The 19804-nt window shown below is 43.6% G+C and overlaps 1 protein-coding gene across 3 annotated transcripts in view; it reads right to left on the reverse strand.

Moving 5' to 3' along the window:
- Positions 1–19804, reverse strand: part of LOC110536049 (putative E3 ubiquitin-protein ligase HECTD4) — an 80108-nt gene that overhangs the window by 45638 nt on the left and 14666 nt on the right. For all 3 annotated transcript variants that reach the window (XM_036935888.2, XM_036935890.2, XM_036935889.2), the window contains 3 exons: positions 11106–11662; positions 486–575; positions 250–377 (listed from right to left, as the gene is read on the reverse strand). In XM_036935888.2, the coding sequence (XP_036791783.2) occupies positions 250–377; positions 486–575; positions 11106–11662 (775 nt within the window). The remainder of the gene's footprint in view (positions 1–249; positions 378–485; positions 576–11105; positions 11663–19804) is intronic.

Here is a 19804-nt window from a genome sequence, read left to right on the forward strand (position 1 = left end):
TCATATGTATATACCATCTACTGCATCTTGCCTATGCCGCACAGTCATCGCTCATCCATATATATTTATATGTACATATTCTTATTCATCCCTTTACATTTGTGTGTATAAATAAGGTAGTTGTTGTGAATTTGTTAGATTACTTGTTAGATATTACTGCATTGTCGGAACTAGAAGCACAAGCATTGCTACACTCGCATTAACATCTGCTAACCATGTGTATGTGACAATAAAATTTGATTTGATTACCTTTGCTCTCTGCCCCTCCATTGCTGCTGTCAGGTGTAGGCAGCATGTCCTCAAAGCCCCAGGAAACGCTGTGCTTGCCCCCGAGCAGACAGGACGGGGAGCCTGGCCCCCCCTCCAGCACTAGGAGTCTGGGTGGGACAGACAGGGAGAGAAAGAGGTCACAACCACGGCAAGACAGGGAAGGGACACAAGGGTGTCTCACCAAGCACATCCAGACATAAGGATACTAGACTCACTTGTAGAGCACATCAGCCACAGGGAGCTGGCCCAGGTCTGTCTGTTTCTGCAGCAGGTGAACAGTGTGGATAAAGGTCTTTAAAGACCCCCTGGAAACACAAAGCACGTGTGTTAAACTAGGGAAACGGAGGGAGCGAAAGTCAGTGCAGTTGAGAGGTCTTCTCAGGTAGTTCCAGTTGTGTGCACTAGAGGGAATGTTGCTCCATGCTTCAGCTGTGTTGTGTGTGTGTGTGTGTGTGTGCGTGTGTGTGTGTGTGTGTGTGTGTGTGTGTGTGTGTGCGTGCGTGCGTGTGTGCGTATGCTTCTAGGATAGTACAAAATGTTACTTTACAGTCATTCTAAAAATGGATTACATTTTGAAAATCGTCATCTACACACAATACCCCATAATGACAAAGCGAAAACAGGTTTTTGGAAATGTTTGCAAATGTATTCAAATGAAAAAACAGAAATAGTTTTACATAAGTTTTCAGACCCTTTGCTTTGAGTCGAAATTGAGCTCAGGTGTATCCTGTTTCTATTGATCATCCTTGAGATGTTTCTACAACTTGAATTGGAGTCCACCTGTGGTAAATTCAATTGATTTGACATGATTTTGAAAGGCACACACTAGTGATGCACCGAAATGACATTTTTGTCCGATGCCGAAATTTTCCTTGCCAAAAAAAATCGATACCGATAATTGATTTTTACAGTTTTAGCAGCCTTTTAAGCATTCTAGTACAGTTAAATAGTTAACATGTAACAATATTCGTCTTCCTCTGACAAGGAGTATGAAGGATCGGACCAATATGCAGCGTGGTACGTGTCCATGTTGATAATTTATTAACATTGAACACCAAAAACAAAATAACAAGGAGAACGAATGAAAACGAAACAGTTCTGTCTGGTAAAGACACAGAGACAGAAACAATCACCCACAACTAAAATGGGGAAAACAGGCTACCTAAGTATGATTCTCAATCAGAGACAACAAACGACACCTGCCTCTGATTGAGAACCATACCAGGCCAAACACCTAAACACAACATAGAAACAAGAACATAGACTACCCACCCCAACTCACGCCCTCACCAAACTAACACAAAGACATAATAAAGGAACGAAGGTCAGAACGTGACATAACACACACATGGACGCAGCGGTCTAAGGCACTGCATCTCAGTGCAAGAGGCGTCACTACAGTCCCTGGTTCAAATCCAGGCTGTATCACATCCGGCCGTGATTGGGAGTCCCATAGGGTGGCGCACAATTTGCACAGCATCGTCAGGGCCGTCATTGTACATAAGAGTTTGTTCTTAACTGACTTACCTAGTTAAATAACGTTTTTTTTATATATATATCCACACACGCACACACCAAAAAGTTATTTTGTTGGCATTTACGTACGACCCCATTATCAGTAAAACATAATCAAAACCTATTTCTTTCACTTACTTGCTGTGCTGTTCCGTTGTTCATTTGTTCAGTCATTTCATTCTCAACCAGGATATCTATGGAATGCCGTTTGGGTCTTTGCGTGTCAAAAAAGATACATATCAAATAACACGACATAATCTGTTTCAGTAGCTACAGTTAGCTAGCTAACTATATAGCAAGGTGTCGTCACCTAAAATAACCCTCATTTATATGACAGTTCTTATTTGTTGAATGGTTGTCGGACCCATCTATGTGAAGCTAGCTACAATAAGGATTAGGCACAATAGTGGACCTTGCGGTTAGCCTTCAAAATTCAAGTATGGCATAATGCTAATATTTGTATTCATATGCATCACTGTCAATGACATACCTTTATTTTGAAGGCAAACAGCAAATTCTACTATTGTGCCTAATCCTTACTGTGGCTAGCTTCACAACACATAACCCGGTCCGGTCAAGACCCACAAGCCAGATGAAGCTGGCTGCTTATAACGTTAGCTTTGGGCAACAGGGTTAAGTAGCTGGCTAGCTATTTATTTTCATGAACTGAAGTTCAATTTTAATAGGCGAACAACAAGTGGCAACCTAGCTAATACTTACTCACAAGTATTCCTAAATCATGGCTAAGAATAATGACAATGACTGCAGTTTCTACTGGTCATTGTTTTTAGGCTGGTTGTATTGGTGCTAGCTAAGTACCAAGCTAAAATTAGCTACCCCAGAAGTTGCGGGCGAACAAATGATGCTTTATTACCAACGCAGTATTGTAAACGCATCATTTGTGGCTGGTGCTTGCTTGTTTGCTGACTTTTTTGTACAGCTTTGACAGGGCTACTGTATCTTTTTGGACATGCAAAGACCCTAACGGCATTCCATAGTATGTATGTCGTGAAGCTAATAGCAGTGACGCTATTACTGTGTAACTCCGGTAGGGCAACATCTGAAAAATAGCGCACTTGGTAGTGTGTATCGGTACTCGATCAGTCTGAAAAAACCAACATCACCAATAACAGAACGGTTTATTGTCAAGGGTTGTCTCGCAGAAATATTCTTACTCTTTCAAATGACTGCTCGACTTGTTGACTGCTCGATCCACACAGCAGACATTGTGTGGGCTAGGTTAGGAATGCTGTGTTGCACATGTTGTGCAAAGTTTTATATGCCGTGATTACGTCATTATTATGTACGGTACCTTTGACATCGGTTTTTAACATCGGCATTAAACGACATCGGCCAATACCGATGTTGCCATTTTTAGCTAATAACGGCCATTTCACCGATATGTTCACCGATATATTGTGCATCCCTAGCACACACCTGTCTATATACGGTCCCACAGTTGACAGTGCATGTCAGAGCAAAAACCAAGCCGTGAGGTTGAATAGACACAGGATTATGTAGACACACAGATCTGGTCTAAGGGTACCAAAACATTTCTGCGGTATTGAAGGTCCCCAAGAACACAGTGGCCTCCATCATTCTTAAATGGAAGTTCGGAAATGCAGAGACACTTCCTAGAGCTGGCTGCCTAGCCAAACTGAGCAATCAGGGGAGAAGGGAGGTGACCAAGAACCCGATGGTCACTCTGACAGAGCTCCAGAATTCTAGAGGAAACCTGGCACCATTTTTACAGTGAAGCATAATGGTGGTAGAATCATGCTGTGGGGATGTTTTTCAGCGACAGAGACTGGGAGACTAGTCAGGATCGAGGGAAAGATGAACAGAGCAAAGTACAGAGAGATCTTTGATGAAAACCCGCTCCAGAGCGCACAGGACCTCATACTAGGGCTAAGGTTCACCTTCCAACAGGACAACGACCCTAAGCACACAGCCAAGACAATGCAGGAGTTGCTTCGGAACAAGTATCTAAATTTCCTTGAGCGGCCCAGCCAGAGCCCGGACTTGAACATCTCAGGAGAGACCTGAAAATAGCTGTGCAGCGACGCTCCCAATCCAACCTGACAGAGCTTGTGAGGATCTGCGGAGAATTGTAGCGTCACACCCAAGACTCAAGGCTGTTATCGCTGCCAAAGGTGCTTCAACAAAGTACTGAATAAAGGGTCTGAATACTTATGTAGATGTGATATTTCCATGTATTTTTTGTACACATTTGCAAAAAAGAAAAAAAAATGTTTTGCTTTGTCATTATGGGGTATTGTGTGTACATTGATGAGGAACAAATATATTTAATACATTTTACAATAAGGCTGTAACGTAACCAAATGTGGAAAATGTCAAGGAGTATTTGAAAGATATTGCACTGTATTTGAAAGACATTGAAGTTATCATTGTGTGTCAGAGTTTTTGTTTGTGCCTGTGAGTGTGGCTTAGGTAACTGTATTCACATGAGTCTTGCTGGTTCCCACATGTAATAAACAACAGATGATTCAGCCTGGAACCAGCATCCCCCTCCCCACCGCAGACCACTTTACACTAACACATTAACAAGACGTGGTGTGATCATAACAACATACAGGAACTCAAGTCCTTCTGTTCACCTGACTTAGAATTCCTCACAATCAAAAGTCAACCGCAATATCTATCAAGAGAATTCTCTTCGAATTTAATGACAGCCGCATATATTCCCACCCAAGCAAACACATCGATGGCCCTGAACGAACTTCATTTGACTCCATGTAAAATGGAAACTACATATCCCGAGGCTGCATTCATTGTAGCTGGGGATTTTAACAAGGCTAATCTGAAAACAAGACTCCCTAAATTCTATCAGCATATCGATTGTGCAACCATGGTTGGTAAAACCCTGGATCATTGTTATTCTAACTTCCGCAACGCATATAAGGCCCTCCCCCGCCCTCCTTTTGAGAAAAGCTGACCACGACTCCATTTTGTTGCTTCCTGCCTATAGACAGAAACTAAAACAGGAAGCTCCCGCGCTCAGGTCTGTTCAACGCTGGTCTGACCAATCTGATTCCACGCTTCAAGATTGCTTTGATCACGTGGACTGGGATATGTTCCGCATTGCGTCAAACAAAAACATTGACGAATACGCTGATTCGGTGGGCGAGTTAATTAGCAAGTGCATTGGTGTCGTACCCACAGGAACAACTAAAACATTCCAAACCAGAAACTGTGGATTGATGGCAGCATTCACGCAAAACTGAAAGCGCGAACCACTGCTTTTAATCAAGGCAAGGTGACCAGAAACATGACTGAATACAAACAGTGTAGCTATTCCCTATCAAAGGCAATCAAACAAGCTAAGCGTCAGTATAGAGACAAAGTGAAGTCGCAATTCAACGGCTCAGACACAAGAGGTATGTGGCAGGGTCTACAGTCAATCACGGATTACAAAAAGAAAACCAGCCCCGTCGTGGACTAGGAAGTCTTGCTCCCAGACAGACTAAACAACTTCTTTGCTCGCTTTGAGGACAATACAGTGCCACTGACACGGCTCGCTACCAAAACCTGCGGACTCTCCTTCACTGCAGCCGACGTGAGTAAAACATTTAAACGTGTTAACCCTCGCAAGACTGCAGGCCCAGACGGCATCCCCAGCCGCATCCTCAGAGCATGCATAGACCAGCTGGCTGGTGTGTTTACGGACATATTCAATCAATCCATATCCCAGTCTGATGTTCCCACATGCTTCAAGAGGGCCACCATTGTTCCTGTTCCCAAGAAAGCTTAGGTAACTCAGCTAAACAACTACCGTAGCACTCACTTCTAACATCATGAAGTGCTTTGAGAGACTAGTCAAGGACCATATCACCTCCACCCTACCCGACACCCTAGACCCACTCCAATTTGCTTACCGCCCCAACAGGTCCACAGATGACGCAATCGCAACCACACTGCCCTAACCCATCTGGACAAGAGGAATACCTGTGTGAGAATGCTGTTCATCGACTATAGATCAGCATTTAACAACATAGTACCCTCCAAACTCGTCATCAAGCTTGATACCCTGGGTCTCGACCCCGCCCTGTGCAACTGGGTACTTCCTAACGGGCCGCCCCCAGGTGGTGAGGGTAGGTAACAACATCTACACCCCGCTGATCCTCAACACTGGGGCCCCACACGGGTGCATTCTGAGCCCTCTCCTGTACTCCCTGTTCACCCACGACTGCGTGGCCATGCACGCCTCCAACTCAATCATCAAGTTTGCAGACGACACTACAGTGGTAGGCTTGATTACCAACAACGATGAGACGGCCTACAGGGAGGAGGTGAGGGCTCTCGGAGTGTGGTGTCAGGAAAATAACCTCACACTCAACGTCAACAAAACAAAGGGGATGATCGTGGACTTCGGGAAACAGCAGAGGGAGCACCCCCCTATCCACATCGAAGGGACAGTAGTGGAGAGGGTAGTAAGTTTTAAGTTCCTCGGCGTACACATCACAGACAAACTGAATTGGTCCACCCACACAGACAGCCTTGTGAAGAAGGCGCAGCAGCGCATCTTCAACCTCAGGAGGCTGAAGAAATTTGGCTTGTCACCAAAAGCACTCACAAACTTTTACAGACACACAATCGAGAGCATCCTGTCGGGCTGTATCACCACCTGGTACGGCAACTGCTCCGCCCATAACCGTAAGGTTCTCCAAAGGGTAGTGAGGTCTGCACAATGCATCACCGGGGGCAAACTACCTGCCCTCCAGGACACCTACACCACCCGATGTCACAGGAAGGCCATAAAGATCATCAAGGACAACAACCACCCGAGCCACTGCCTGTTCACCCCGCTATCATCCAGAAGGCGAGGTCAGTACAGGTGCATCAAAGCAGGGACCGAGACTGAAAAACAGCTTCTACCTCAAGGCCATCAGACTGTTAAAGAGCCACCACTAACATTGAGTGGCTGATGCCAACATACTGACTCAACGCCAGCCACTTTAATAATGTAAAAATTGATGGAATAAATGTATCACTAGCCACTTTAAATAATGCCACTTCATATAATGTTTACATACCCTACATTACTCATCTCATATGTACAGTGCCTTGCGAAAGTATTCGGCCCCCTTGAACTTTGCGACCTTTTGCCACATTTCAGGCTTCAAACATAAAGATATAAAACTGTATTTTTTTGTGAAGAATCAACAAGAATCAACAACACAATCATGAAGTGGAACGACATTTATTGGAAATTTCAAACTTTTAACAAATCAAAAACTGAAAAATTGGGCGTGCAAAATTATTCAGCCCCTTTACTTTCAGTGCAGCAAACTCTCTCCAGGAGTTCAGTGAGGATCTCTGAATGATCCAATGTTGACCTAAATGACTAATGATGATAAATACAATCCACCTGTGTGTAATCAAGTCTCCGTATAAATGCACCTGCACTGTGATAGTCTCAGAGGTCCGTTAAAAGCTTTAAACATCCCAAGGAGCACTGTGCAAGCGATAATATTGAAATAGAAGGAGTATCAGACCACTGCAAATCTACCAAGACCTGGCCGTCCCTCTAAACTTTCAGCTCATACAAGGAGAAGACTGATCAGAGATGCAGCCAAGAGGCCCATGATCACTCTGGATGAACTGCAGAGATCTACAGCTGTGGGAGACTCTGTCCATAGGACAACAATCAGTCGTATATTGCACAAATCTGGCTTTTATGGAAGAGTGGCAAGAAGAAAGCCATTTCTTAAAGATATCCATAAAAAGTGTTGTTTAAAGTTTGCCACAAGCCACCTGGGAGACACACCAAACATGTGGAAGAAGGTGCTCTGGTCAGATGGATGGAGCCAAATACAGGACCATTCTGGAAGAAAACCTGATGGAGCCTGCAAAAGACCTGAGACTGGGACGGAGATTTGTCTTCCAACAAGACAATGATCCAAAACATAAAGCAAAATCTACAATGGAATGGTTCAAAAATAAACATATCCAGGTGTTAGAATGGCCAAGTCAAAGTCCAGACCTGAATCCAATCGAGAATCTGTGGAAAGAACTGAAAACTGCTGTTCACAAATGCTCTCCATCCAACCTCACTGAGCTTGAGCTGTTTTGCAAGGAGGAATGGAAAAACATTTCAGTCTCTCGATGTGCAAAACTGATAGAGACATACCCCAAGCGACTTACAGCTGTAATCGCAGCAAAAGGTGGCGCTACAAAGTATTAACTTAAGGGGGCTGAATAATTTTGCACGCCCAATTTTTCAGTTTTTGATTTGTTAAAAGAGTTTGAAATATCCAATAAATGTCGTTCCACTTCATGATTGTGTCCCACTTGTTGTTGATTCTTCACAAAAAAATACAGTTTTATATCTTTATGTTTGAAGCCTGAAATGTGGCAAAAGGTCGCAAAGTTCAAGGGGGCCGAATACTTTCGCAAGGCACTGTATATACTGTACTCTATACCACTACTGCATCTCGCCTATGCCGTCCTGTACCATTACACATTCATATATTTTTATGTACATATTCTTCATTCCTTTACACTTGTGTGCATAAGGTAGTTGTTGTGAAATTGTTGGGTTAGATTACTCGTTGGTTAGTACTGCATTGTCGGAACTAGAAGCACAAGCATTTCGCTACACTCACATTAACATCTGCTAACCATGTGTAAATGACAAATTAAATTTGATTTGACATCATTCTCACCAGCTGGTGACATCACACTGATGAGAAACAGTTAGCCTATGCAGCGCACACACAACAAACGCAGTACAGCACGCCCATACCATCAGAGAGGGAGACAGAGAATAGCCTAGCTCTTTAACTAGCCACCACTGTTGGTGAAGACAGAGCACTAGGACTGGATGGTTCCCTGACACAATGGGCTCTCAGGCTCTACAGAGGGGACACAAAGGGGGGATGGTTCTGGTTTTGACAAGTCAAGCTCAGTTGTCGACAGCAGAAGCCGGGCCGCAGCCAGTGAAAAAAAAGGGTTCTTTCCTATGTGAAACACACAAGACCCCAGTGCAACAACCATCACTGTCAAAGCAAACACAATAACTGAAAGGCCTTTTTCAAAGAAAGAATCTTAAAGGGCACTCTATTTAGTGAACAACAGGCGCTGGCAACAACAGGCGCTGGCAACAACAAGCGCTGACAACAACAAGCGCTGGCAACAACAGGCGCTTGCTAGCTACGACAGGCGCTTGCTAGCTACGACAGGCACTGGCTAGCTACGACCATGACTAGCTAGGACTAGGGATGCACGATATATCGGTAAGCATATTGGAATCGGCCAATATTAGCTAAAAATGCCAACATCTGCATTGGCCCGACGTCTAGTTTAACGCTGATGTACAAAACCGATGTCAAAGCTGATGTGCATACCTATATAACGTAGGTAGATGATGTAATGACGCCACAAAAAATACAGAGCTACACGTGCAATACAGCCTTCCTAACCTAGCCCACAATGTCTGCTGTGTGGATTTATTTTGAAGTTTCAAAGGAAGATAACAAAAAGGCCATATGCAATGTTTGTGCTGCTATTATTTCCAGAGGGGAGAAAGTGAAATCTTTCAATACCACAAACCTAATTACTCATTTGAAAGTGCATCACCCCCAGACGTTCAGCGACTACTTAGAATAAAAGCAGTAAAAAACTAAACGCACACTTCCAACACCTAAGTTCAAGTCAAGCAGTCATTTGAAAGAGAGAATTTCAGTGAGACAACTCAAAGGTGAAATCCATTAACGCCAAGATAATGGAATTCATGGCCCTTGACAATCAACCGTTTTCTGTCATGGATGATGTTGGCTTTCGCCTACTGGTTGAGCACCTTGAGTCCCGGTACACACTACCAAGTAGGCACTATTTTTCAGATGTTGCCCTACCAGAGTTACACAGTATTGTTGAAACACACATCCATGAGCTACTTGCTATGGGCGTCACTGCTATTATCTTCACAACTGACATTTGGACCAGCGATGTCAGCCCCACGAGCATGCTGAGTCTGACAGCACAGTGGGTCGACGAGGATTTCGTACTGAGGAAAGCCGTATTGCATGCTCAAGAATGTGCTGGTTCTCACACCGCTGCTGCCATTTCAATGGAATTTGAGAACATGTTTGAAACTTGGAAACATGAACACACCTAGCGCCATTCGAACAACTGACTCGAGAAATAAGTCCATAAACTGTGTCTGTAGCAGACGTGATATCCTCTGTCATGACATTGAAACGCCTGTTCAACAAAACTGCCGACACAGACCGTGGGGTTAAAACTTGCAAAGTACTCTACTAGAGGCTGTGAACAAGCGATTCGGTGGCATTCTCTCTGAGCCTCTATACTGTGTCGCCACCATGCTTGATGCTAGGTACAAGGACTGCTACTTCGATGCAGACAAGAAACAGGGTTTACGTGAAATGTTACAGACACAGCTGGACAAGATGAAAACGGACACAGTGACAGTGGGCACCGAGGAAGAGGACCCACGACAGATGAGGCCACGGACAGACAGAGCTGAAACTTCACTTCTTGACATGTATGATGAAATCCTGGTTGAGAATGAAATGACGGAACAACAAAATAGGTTTTGATGATGTTTTACTGGTAATAGCATTTTGGTCAGTGTGTGTGTGTTGTTTCAACTCTTTAACTGTACTAGAATACTTTAAAAGGTTAGCTAAAATTCTAAATATCGGTATCAGGTTTTTTGACAAGGAAAATATTGGATATCGGTATCGGCCAAAAATCTTGTATCAGTGCATCCCTAGCTAGGACACTGAATAGCTAGGACACCTACACGGGCTAGCTACAACACGGGCCAGCTATGACACAGGCTAGCTACGACATGGCTAGCTACGACACTGACAGGGGCAAGTTAGGTCACTGACAGGGGCTAGCTAGGAAACTGACAGGGGTTAGCTAGGACACTGACAGGGGCTAGCTAGGATACTGAAAGTGAAAACAGAAATGGGATGACACTATACGGCTTGCATAATCACCATCTGGGCAGTATTTTGAAGGTGGAGTAAATGAGCCAGACAGGTAAGCAGAATCAGATGATCCAGAATACTACTATATCCTCTTATGGGCTCCCGAGTGGCGCAGCAGTCTAGGCACTGCATCTCAGTGCCAGACGCATCACTACAAACCCTGGTTTGATTCCAGGCTGTATCACAACCGGCCTTGATTGGGAGTTCCATAGGGCAGCGCACAATTGGCCCAGCGTCGTCTGGGTTTGGCCGGGGTAGAATTTGTTCTTAACTGACTTGCCTAGTTAAATAAAATACCAAAATACATTTTAGTCACTTGTGGTGTTAAGGGTGTGGTCTCACCTGGCGCAGGCGAGGGCTACCAGGGCAGCGGCGGCATTCTCCCTCTGCCTGTGTGCATGGAACATGTATGTCGGAGCCTGTCCCTGCTGGGTCTGTGCTGTCTGCTGGACCCCCTCCTCCAGCCAGGAGCAGAGCAGCCCCTCCAGGCCGTTGAGGCAGTCTGCGGGTTCCTTGCTGAGGCTGAGGGGCTGGCAGTCACGCAGGCAAGACAGCAGCACCTCCGCCGTGACCCCACAGAGTGCTGGGTCACTGCGTGTCTGGGACTGCAGCAGGGGGAAGACCAGTAGCAGGCCCACACGGGAAGTGAAAGGCGCCTGTTCAGGCTGCTGCAGCAGGCCCTGTCGTTTTAGCAGGGCCAGGGCCTCCTCATCCCCCCCCCCGGCCCCCTCCCGGTCCTGCTGTTCCTCCAGGGCCAGCTGACGCTGGGCCCCCCACAGGCCCCGCAGCGCATTCAAACGGTACTCAAACAGGCGGGCATACGCATTGCTTTGGTTACCACAGACGGCACGGAGACGCTCAGCCAGCTCCGCAGGGTTCTTTGTTTCGAATGTGAGGATCTAGAGAGAGAGGAAGAGAGAGAGAGAGGAAGAGAGAGACAGAGAGACCGAGAGAAGGAGAAAATGTGAGGGATACATAAAATAGCAATGAAGATCTATAAACAACAGGAGAAAGTACAGATCCGTGGGGAGACGATGGGTAGAGATCTCAAAGTGATGACCACATCCAGTATAGTGCACGGACTGTAAATCACCATCTAGCTGGGATCTGGCTACCTCTTAATCCAATTTACAACAGAGCACTGCTTCAATATGAGATGTCAAATCAAATCTCATTTTTCACATGCTTTGTAAACAACAGGTGTAGACAAAGAGTGAAATGCATACTTAAAGGCCCCTCCCAACAATGCAGAGAGAAAAATATAGAACAATTACAACATAAGGAGTAAATACACAATGATTAACGATAACTTGGCTATGGTGTACCAGTAACGAGTCGATGCGCAGGGGTACAAGGTAATTGAGGTGTCTTCAGAAAGTATTACTGCCTGAATATAAAATGTAGTTATGTCACTGGCCTACATCCAACAGCCCATAATGTAAAAGTGGAATTATATATGGAGCGATTTCCAGTGCCAACAGAAATTGTATTTGAATTTCATAATTTTTTATTTGTATTAGGATATTGAATTTGAATGTAATATTATTTTAATTTGTAATGCAATTCATGAATTGAACATGTATTTCAGGATTTGAAATTGAAAATTCAATTTCAATTCAATTTAATATGCATAGTAAATATTTATATATTTGGTTTCAATATGGTAGATATTGCATTCATTTTTCATGTATCAACTTTACAAACTATAATTTCGGGTTGATCCAAGTTTCATAAATTCAACTTCTCAGATGTATTCAGATTCAGTGCTCTAAATTCAGAATAAAACCCAGAGACAGCATCCTGGTACTGTGCCAGCAAGGAAAGGTAAAGGAGACCAGATAGAATCAAACGCTCTCTGTGGTAAACAGTAGATTCTATCGGTTTCTGAATTGATTTTCTTCCTATGAATTTGGCTCTAGCATTTGAACCATTTTGGATATAAGCTATTATGACCCCATTCATGATAGCAAAGACACTCTGGAACATGGACGTGATGATCTCAGGCTGAGCAGGACACGATAGAAAGTGGATATAGTTGAATGGCCCTATCATATACTTCTAAGAATAGCCTTTCCATTCTATTTAATCTTGCTCTTGTGACTGACTGGGTTCAAACCAGGTCTCCTGTATGTCACAAGACTATTAACCCACTTAGCTAAAGACTATAGGGATAAGTTCAGGAAGTGCATGAAAAGGACAACACACTACTTGCTTAGTGAGTAGCCTACCGGTTTTTGCTAAAGAGTTCTTTAGCAAAAAACACCTAAAGGACTGACCATGAGAAACAAGATTCTCTGGTCTGATGAAACCAAGATTGAACTCTTTGGCCTGAGTGCCAAGCGTCACGTCTGGAGGAAAACTGGCACCATCCCTACGGTGAAGCACGGTGGCGGCAGCATCATGCTGTGGAGATGTTTTTCAGCGGCTAGTCAGGATCGAGGGAAAGATGAACAGAGCAAAGTACAGAGAGAATATTGATGAAAACTTGCTCCAGAGCACTCAGGGCCTCAGACTGGGGTGAAGGTTCACCTTCCAACAAAACAATGACCCTAAGGACACAGCCAAGACAACGCAGTAGTGGCTTAGGGACAAGCCTCTGAATGTCCTTGAGTGGCCCAGCCAGAGCCTGGTCTTGAACCCGATTTAACATCTCTGGAGAGACCTGAAAATAGCTGTGCAGCGTCACTCCCCATCCAACCTGACAGAGCTTGAGAGAATCTGCAGAGAAGAATTGGAGAAACTCCCCTAATACAGATGTGCCAAGCTTGTAGCGTCATACCGAAGAAGACTCGGGGCTGTAATCGCTGCCAAAGGTGCTTCAACAAAGTACTGAGTAAAGAGTCTGAATACTTATGTAAACGTGATATTTCAGGTTTTAATTTTTAACACATTTCTAAAAAGCTGTTTTTGCTTTGTCATTATGAGGTATTGGTTGTAGATTGATGAGGGGGGTAAAAAACTATTTAATACATTTTAGAATAAGGCTGTAACATGACAAAATGTGTAAAAAGTCACAGGGTCTGAATACTTTTTGAATGCACTGTAGGTAGGGGTAAAGCGATAGGGCAACAGGATGGATAAACAGTAGCAGCAGTGTAATATTTGTATTTATTTAACCTTTATTTAACCAGGATAGACCCAGAGGTTAAAAACCTATTTTGCGAGGGCGACCTGGCAAGATGGAAAACTACACATAAAAGCGTGTACATAAAATCTTGCAACAACAAGAAATACACAAAAAAGACAGTGTCACAACTTACAGATACATTTATTAGAAACAACTGCAGCTGTCAAAAACAGTGTCGTCGATCAGTCTTAAACAGGCAAGTACGCAAACTCCCCTAACTGTAATATCTTTGGAAGCATGTTCCAGGATGAAGGGGCATAATGGGAAAAACATTGTTTCCCCATCTCAGTTCTAGCCTTAGGAACAGACAAGGACAGCAGCGACTGAAAAGAAGACTATTGAGTGACTGATCTGGTCAGTAAGGAACAGAGGGAGTTGTCCTATCAATACTTTGTACACAAAAGTGCACCAGTGCTTTAGACTCCTGGTGAACAGAGGGTCCATTGCATCATGGCATACAAATCACAGTGATGGGTGAGTGATCTAGCATTTGTGATAAATCTTAACGCACCATTGATACACTGTGTCCAGAGTTAACGTTCCTAAAATAGAAACCCAATTTCAACTTCAGTTTCTTGGTCAAGTTATCAATGTGCTGTTTAAATGTGTTGCTAAATTGAATATATGCGGGAGGAATAAGAGGTTAGACCCTTTAAACCCAATGATATATATTAAAGAATCAGAATACATTAGTGTGGAAATAAACTACTCCTTGTTGAATTTCTAACGCACAGTAATAATACATTACAATTCTATTCATGTTGCAGATGTTCCTACCCAGAGAAACAGTCAAATACAACATTACATACTTTTTCTAAATAAGTGGTGTGAAAAATTGAGAGATTGTGGGGTTATTTCAGAGGAGATAAAAATACCAATATTGCGCATCATCTGCACTTAGGCAGCACTTAAGCCAGGTATCTATTACAGTGTGTAGTCCAAGACGCCACTACACCATTTAGTAGGCACATTTTTTATTGACTCAATTTCAGATAGACTAACGTTCATTAGAGGCTGGGATTGTGCACCAACCTTCTCCACCTTGCTCTGCAGAAGGGCTTCTACTCCATGATGCTGGTATAAATAGCCAGAATCTAAGCACCATGGGCTGATGGGATGCTGGATGACCTGATCAATCATGAGTTTGGCAAAGTTAGCCCAAATAGAGAGGCAGGTATTAATAAACCACACTAGACCATTAGGTCACATGACATAGGGAAACATAGAGAAACAGTAGAAATCCACTTTTTCAAGCGGAAAGACGATGGCCAGAGCTGACCCATAATGTTAAGTCATCATTTTAGTCAAAGTATGATATAAACTCAGCAAAAAAAGAAACGTCCTCTCACTGTCAACTGCGTTGATTTTCAGCAAACTTAACATGTGTAAATATTTGTATGAACATAACAAGATGCAACAACTGAGACATAAACTGAACAAGTTCCACAGACATGTGACTAACAGAAATTGAATAATGTGTCCCTGAACAAAGGGGGGGTCAAAATCAAAAGTAACAGTCTGTATCTGGTGTGGCCACCAGCTGCATTAAGTACTGCAGTACATCTCCTCCTCATGGACTGCACCAGATTTGCCAGTTCCTGCTGTGAGATGTTACCCCACTCTTCCACCAAGGCACCTGCAAGTTCTCGGGAAATTCTGGGGCTATTGGCCCTAGCCCTCACACTCCGATCCAACAGGTCCCAGACGTTCTCAATGGGATTGAGATCTGGGCTCTTCACTGGCCATTGCAGAACACTGACATTCCTGTCTTACAGGAAATCACGCACAGAATGAGCAGTATGGCTGGTGGTATTGTCATGCTGGAGGGTCATTTCAGGATGAGACTGCAGGAAGGGTACCAATGAGGGAGGAGGATGTCTTCCCTGTAACGCACAGCGTTGTTATTGCCTGCAATGACAACAAGCTGTCTGATGATGCTGTGACACACAGCCCCAGACCATGATGGACCCTCCACCTCCAAATCGATCTCGCTCCAGAGTACAGGCCTCGGTGTAACGCGAATCAGACCTTCACCCCTGGTGAGACAAAACCGCGACTCGTCAATGAAGAGCACTTTTTGCCAGTCCTGTCTGGTCCAGCGACGGTGGGTTTGTGCCCATAGGCGACGTTATTGCCGGTGATGTCTGGTGAGGACCTGCCTTACAACAGGCCTACAAGCCCTCAGTCCAGCCTTTCTCAGCCTATTGCGCACAGTCTGAGCACTGATGGAGGGATTGTGCATTCCTGGTGTAACTCAGGCAGTTGTTGTTGCCATCCTGTACCTGTCCCGCAGGTGTGATGTTTGGATGTACCGATCCTGTGCAGGTGTTGTTACACGTGGTCTGCGACTGCGAGGAGGATCAGCTGTTCGTCCTGTCTCCCTGTAGCGCCGTCTTAGGCGTCTCACAGTACGGACATTGCAATTTATTGCCCTGGCCACATCTGCAGTCCTCATGCCTCCTTGCAGCATGCCTAAGGCACATTCACACAGATGAGCAGGAACCCTGGGCATCTTTCTTTAGGTGTTTTTCCAGAGTCAGTAAAAAGGCCTCTTTAGTGTCCTAAGTTTTCATAACTGTTACCTTAATTGCCTACCGTCTGTAAGCTGTTAGTGTCTTAACGACCGTTCCACAGATGCATGTTCATTAATTGTTTATGGTTCATTGAATAAGCATGGGAAAGTGTTTAGACACTTTACAATGAAGATCTGTGAAGTTATTTGGATTTTTACAAATTATCTTTGAAAGACAGGGTCCTGAAAAAGTGCCGTTTCTTTTTTTGCTGAGTTTATTTGGGCTAACCACTTCGTGCAAATCTGTATGAAAGAGGTGTCTTTCTTGTGAAATGACATGACATTAAATAAATGATTATTTTCAGCCTACATTTCTTTTCAGGGCTGGGTTTTATTTCAATGTTCCCACCTACCAGCATGGCATTGTTTACTAATCAGAAACAGCTGCAAAGTTATTCCTCTTCATGAATGAGATGAGTCAAACAGCCGTGTGTCCACTTGGCCACCCAGGCCATGGAGCAAATAAAACAGAAAATTATCATAATCCATTGGATAATTTATACAGTTTCACAAATTTTTGGTTCAGTCTGTATTAACAATATATATATATATCTCTGAACATTTTAGAAATGGTATAATTTTGCACACCTGCTCCCCGTCGCCCCAAGATGAATGGTTTTGTCCACTAAAGTTGAGTCACTACACGCTCCACTGCTTTGATTGGTGTGTTTATCCAGAGAGCGAAAAGGCACCCACGAAAGAAAATTCAAGGCTCTTATAGTTACAGTTGAAGTCAGAAATTTACATACACCTTAGCCAAATACATTTAAACTCAGTTTTTCACAATTCCTGACAATCAATCCTAGTAAAAATTCTGTGTCTTAGGTCAGTTAGGATCACCACTTTATTTTAAGAAATGTCAGAATAATAGTAGGGAGAATGATTTATTTCAGCTTTTATTTCTTTCATCACATTCCAAATGGGTCAGAAGTTTACATACACTCAATTAGTATTTGTAGCATTGTCTTTAAATTATTTAACTTGGGTGAAATGTTTTGGGTAGCCTTCCACAAGCTTCCCACAATAAATTGGGTGAATTTTGGCCCATTCCTCCTGACAGAGCTGGTGTAACTGAGTCAGGTTTGTAGGCCTCCTTGCTCATACATGCTTTTTCAGTTCTGCCCACAAATGTTATATGGGATTGAGGTCAGGGCTTTGTGATGGCCACTCTAATACCTTGACTTTGTTATCCTTAAGCCATTTTGCCACAACTTTGGAAGTATGCTCGGGGTCATTGTCCATTTGGAAGACCCATTTGGGACCAAGCTTTAACTTCCTGGCTGATGTCCTGAGATGTTGCTTCAATATATCCACATAATTTTCCCTCCTTATGTTGCCATCTATTTTGTGAAGTGCACCAGTCCCTCCTGCAGCAAAGCACCCCCAACACATGATGCTGCCACCCCCGTGCTTCACAGTTGGGATGGTGTTCTACGGCTTGCAAGCATCCCCCTTTTTCCTCCAAACAAAATGGTCATTATGGCCAAACAGTTCTATTTTTGCTTCATCAGGCCAGAGGACATTTCTCCAAAAAGTACAATCTTTGTCCTCATGTGCAGTTGCAAACCGTGGTCTGGCTTTTTCATGCCGGTTTTGGAGCAGTGGCTTCTTCATTGTTGAGCGGCCTTTCAGGTTATGTCGATATAGGACTCGTTTTACTGTGGATATAGATACTTTTGTACCTGTTTACTCCAGCATCTTCACACGGTACTTTGCTGATTTTCTGGGATTGATTTGCACTTTTCACAACAAAGTACGTTCATCTCTAGGAGACAGAACCCGTCTCCTTCCTGAGCAGTATGACGGCTGTGTGGTCCCATGGTGTTTAACTTGTGCACTATTGTTTGTACAGATGAACGTGGTACCTTCAGGCATTTGGAAATTGCTCCCAAGAGTGAACCAGACTTGTCGGGGTCTACAAATGTTTTCTGAGGTCTTGGCTGATTTCTTTTGATTTCCCATGTCAAGCAAAGAGGCACTGAGTTTGAAGGTAGTCCTTGAAATACATCCACAGGTACACCTCCAATTGACTCAAATTATGTCAATTAGCCTATCAGAAGCTTCTAAACGCCAACACATAATTTTCTGGAATTTTCCAAGCTGTTTAAAGGCACAGTCAACTTAGCGTATGTAAACTTCTGACCCATTGGAATTGTGATACAGTGAAATAATCTGTAAGCAATTGTTGGAAAAATGACTTGTGTCATGCACAAGTAGATGTCCAAACCGACTTGCCAAAACTATAGTTTGTTAAGAAGACATTTGTGGAGTGGTTGAAAAACAAGTTTTAATGACTCCAACCTAAGTGTATGTAAACTTCTGACTTCAACTGTACATGTCCTGATCAAAGTAATTTTAGCATATCATTTCACTTCCTTGTGAGAATCATGAGCATGGGCTGGCTTGGCTGTAACCACAGCTGAAGACTGCTAGCAGCCTACTAAAATATTGCACCGTGTCCAATACAATGTGGAAAAACGTATATCAGCTAGCCTCTCTTTCAATATCACCGGCGCTTCATCTTATTCTAACTATTTCTTGACGTATTTCCAGCCGCAAATGATTAGGGATGCATATTAGGGACGCACCGATATGAAATTTGTCCGATACCGATATCCAATATTTTCCTTGCCGAAAAACCCAGTACCCGATATTAAAAGATTTTGCTTCCTTTTAAGCATTCCACTACAGTTAAATAGTTGACACACACACACACACACACACACTGACCAAAAAGTTATTTTGTTGGCATTTACATATGTCCCCATTACCAGTAAAACATTTTTCACTTACAGCTGTAATGTTTTGTTAAATTATTAATTCGTTTAATTCTCAACCAGGATTTCATCATACATGTCAAGAAGTGAAGTTTCAGCTCTGTCTGTCCGTGGCCTCATCTATCGTGGGCCCTCTTCCTTGGTGCGCACTGTCACTGTGTCCGTTTCCATCTTGTCCAGCTGTGTCTAACATTTCACGTAAACCCTGTTTCTTGTCTGCATCGAAGTCCTTGTACCTAGCATCAAGCATGGTGGCGACACAGAGGCTCAGAGAGAATGCCACCGAATCGCTTGTTCACAGCCTCTAGTAGAGTACTTATGCAAGTTAACCCCACGGTCTGTGTCGGCAGTTTTGTTGTAGAAAATCCTTGTCGACCCACTGTGCTGTCAGACCCACTGTGCTGTCAGCATGCTCATGGGCAGTGTCCGAAATGTACTTTTTGTCTCACCTGCCAAGTGGACTAGTAGATAAAAAAAATCCACCAACCAAACATATTCTTTACCAGCCAAAATAATAAATTGCCTTTCCGTGTCACAAATACATTCATTTCAGTACATGTTGAAT

The sequence above is a fragment of the Oncorhynchus mykiss genome, chromosome 11 (genome assembly GCF_057628025.1).
Source record: "Oncorhynchus mykiss isolate SJ-2025 chromosome 11, ASM5762802v1, whole genome shotgun sequence".
NCBI lineage: Eukaryota > Metazoa > Chordata > Actinopteri > Salmoniformes > Salmonidae > Oncorhynchus > Oncorhynchus mykiss.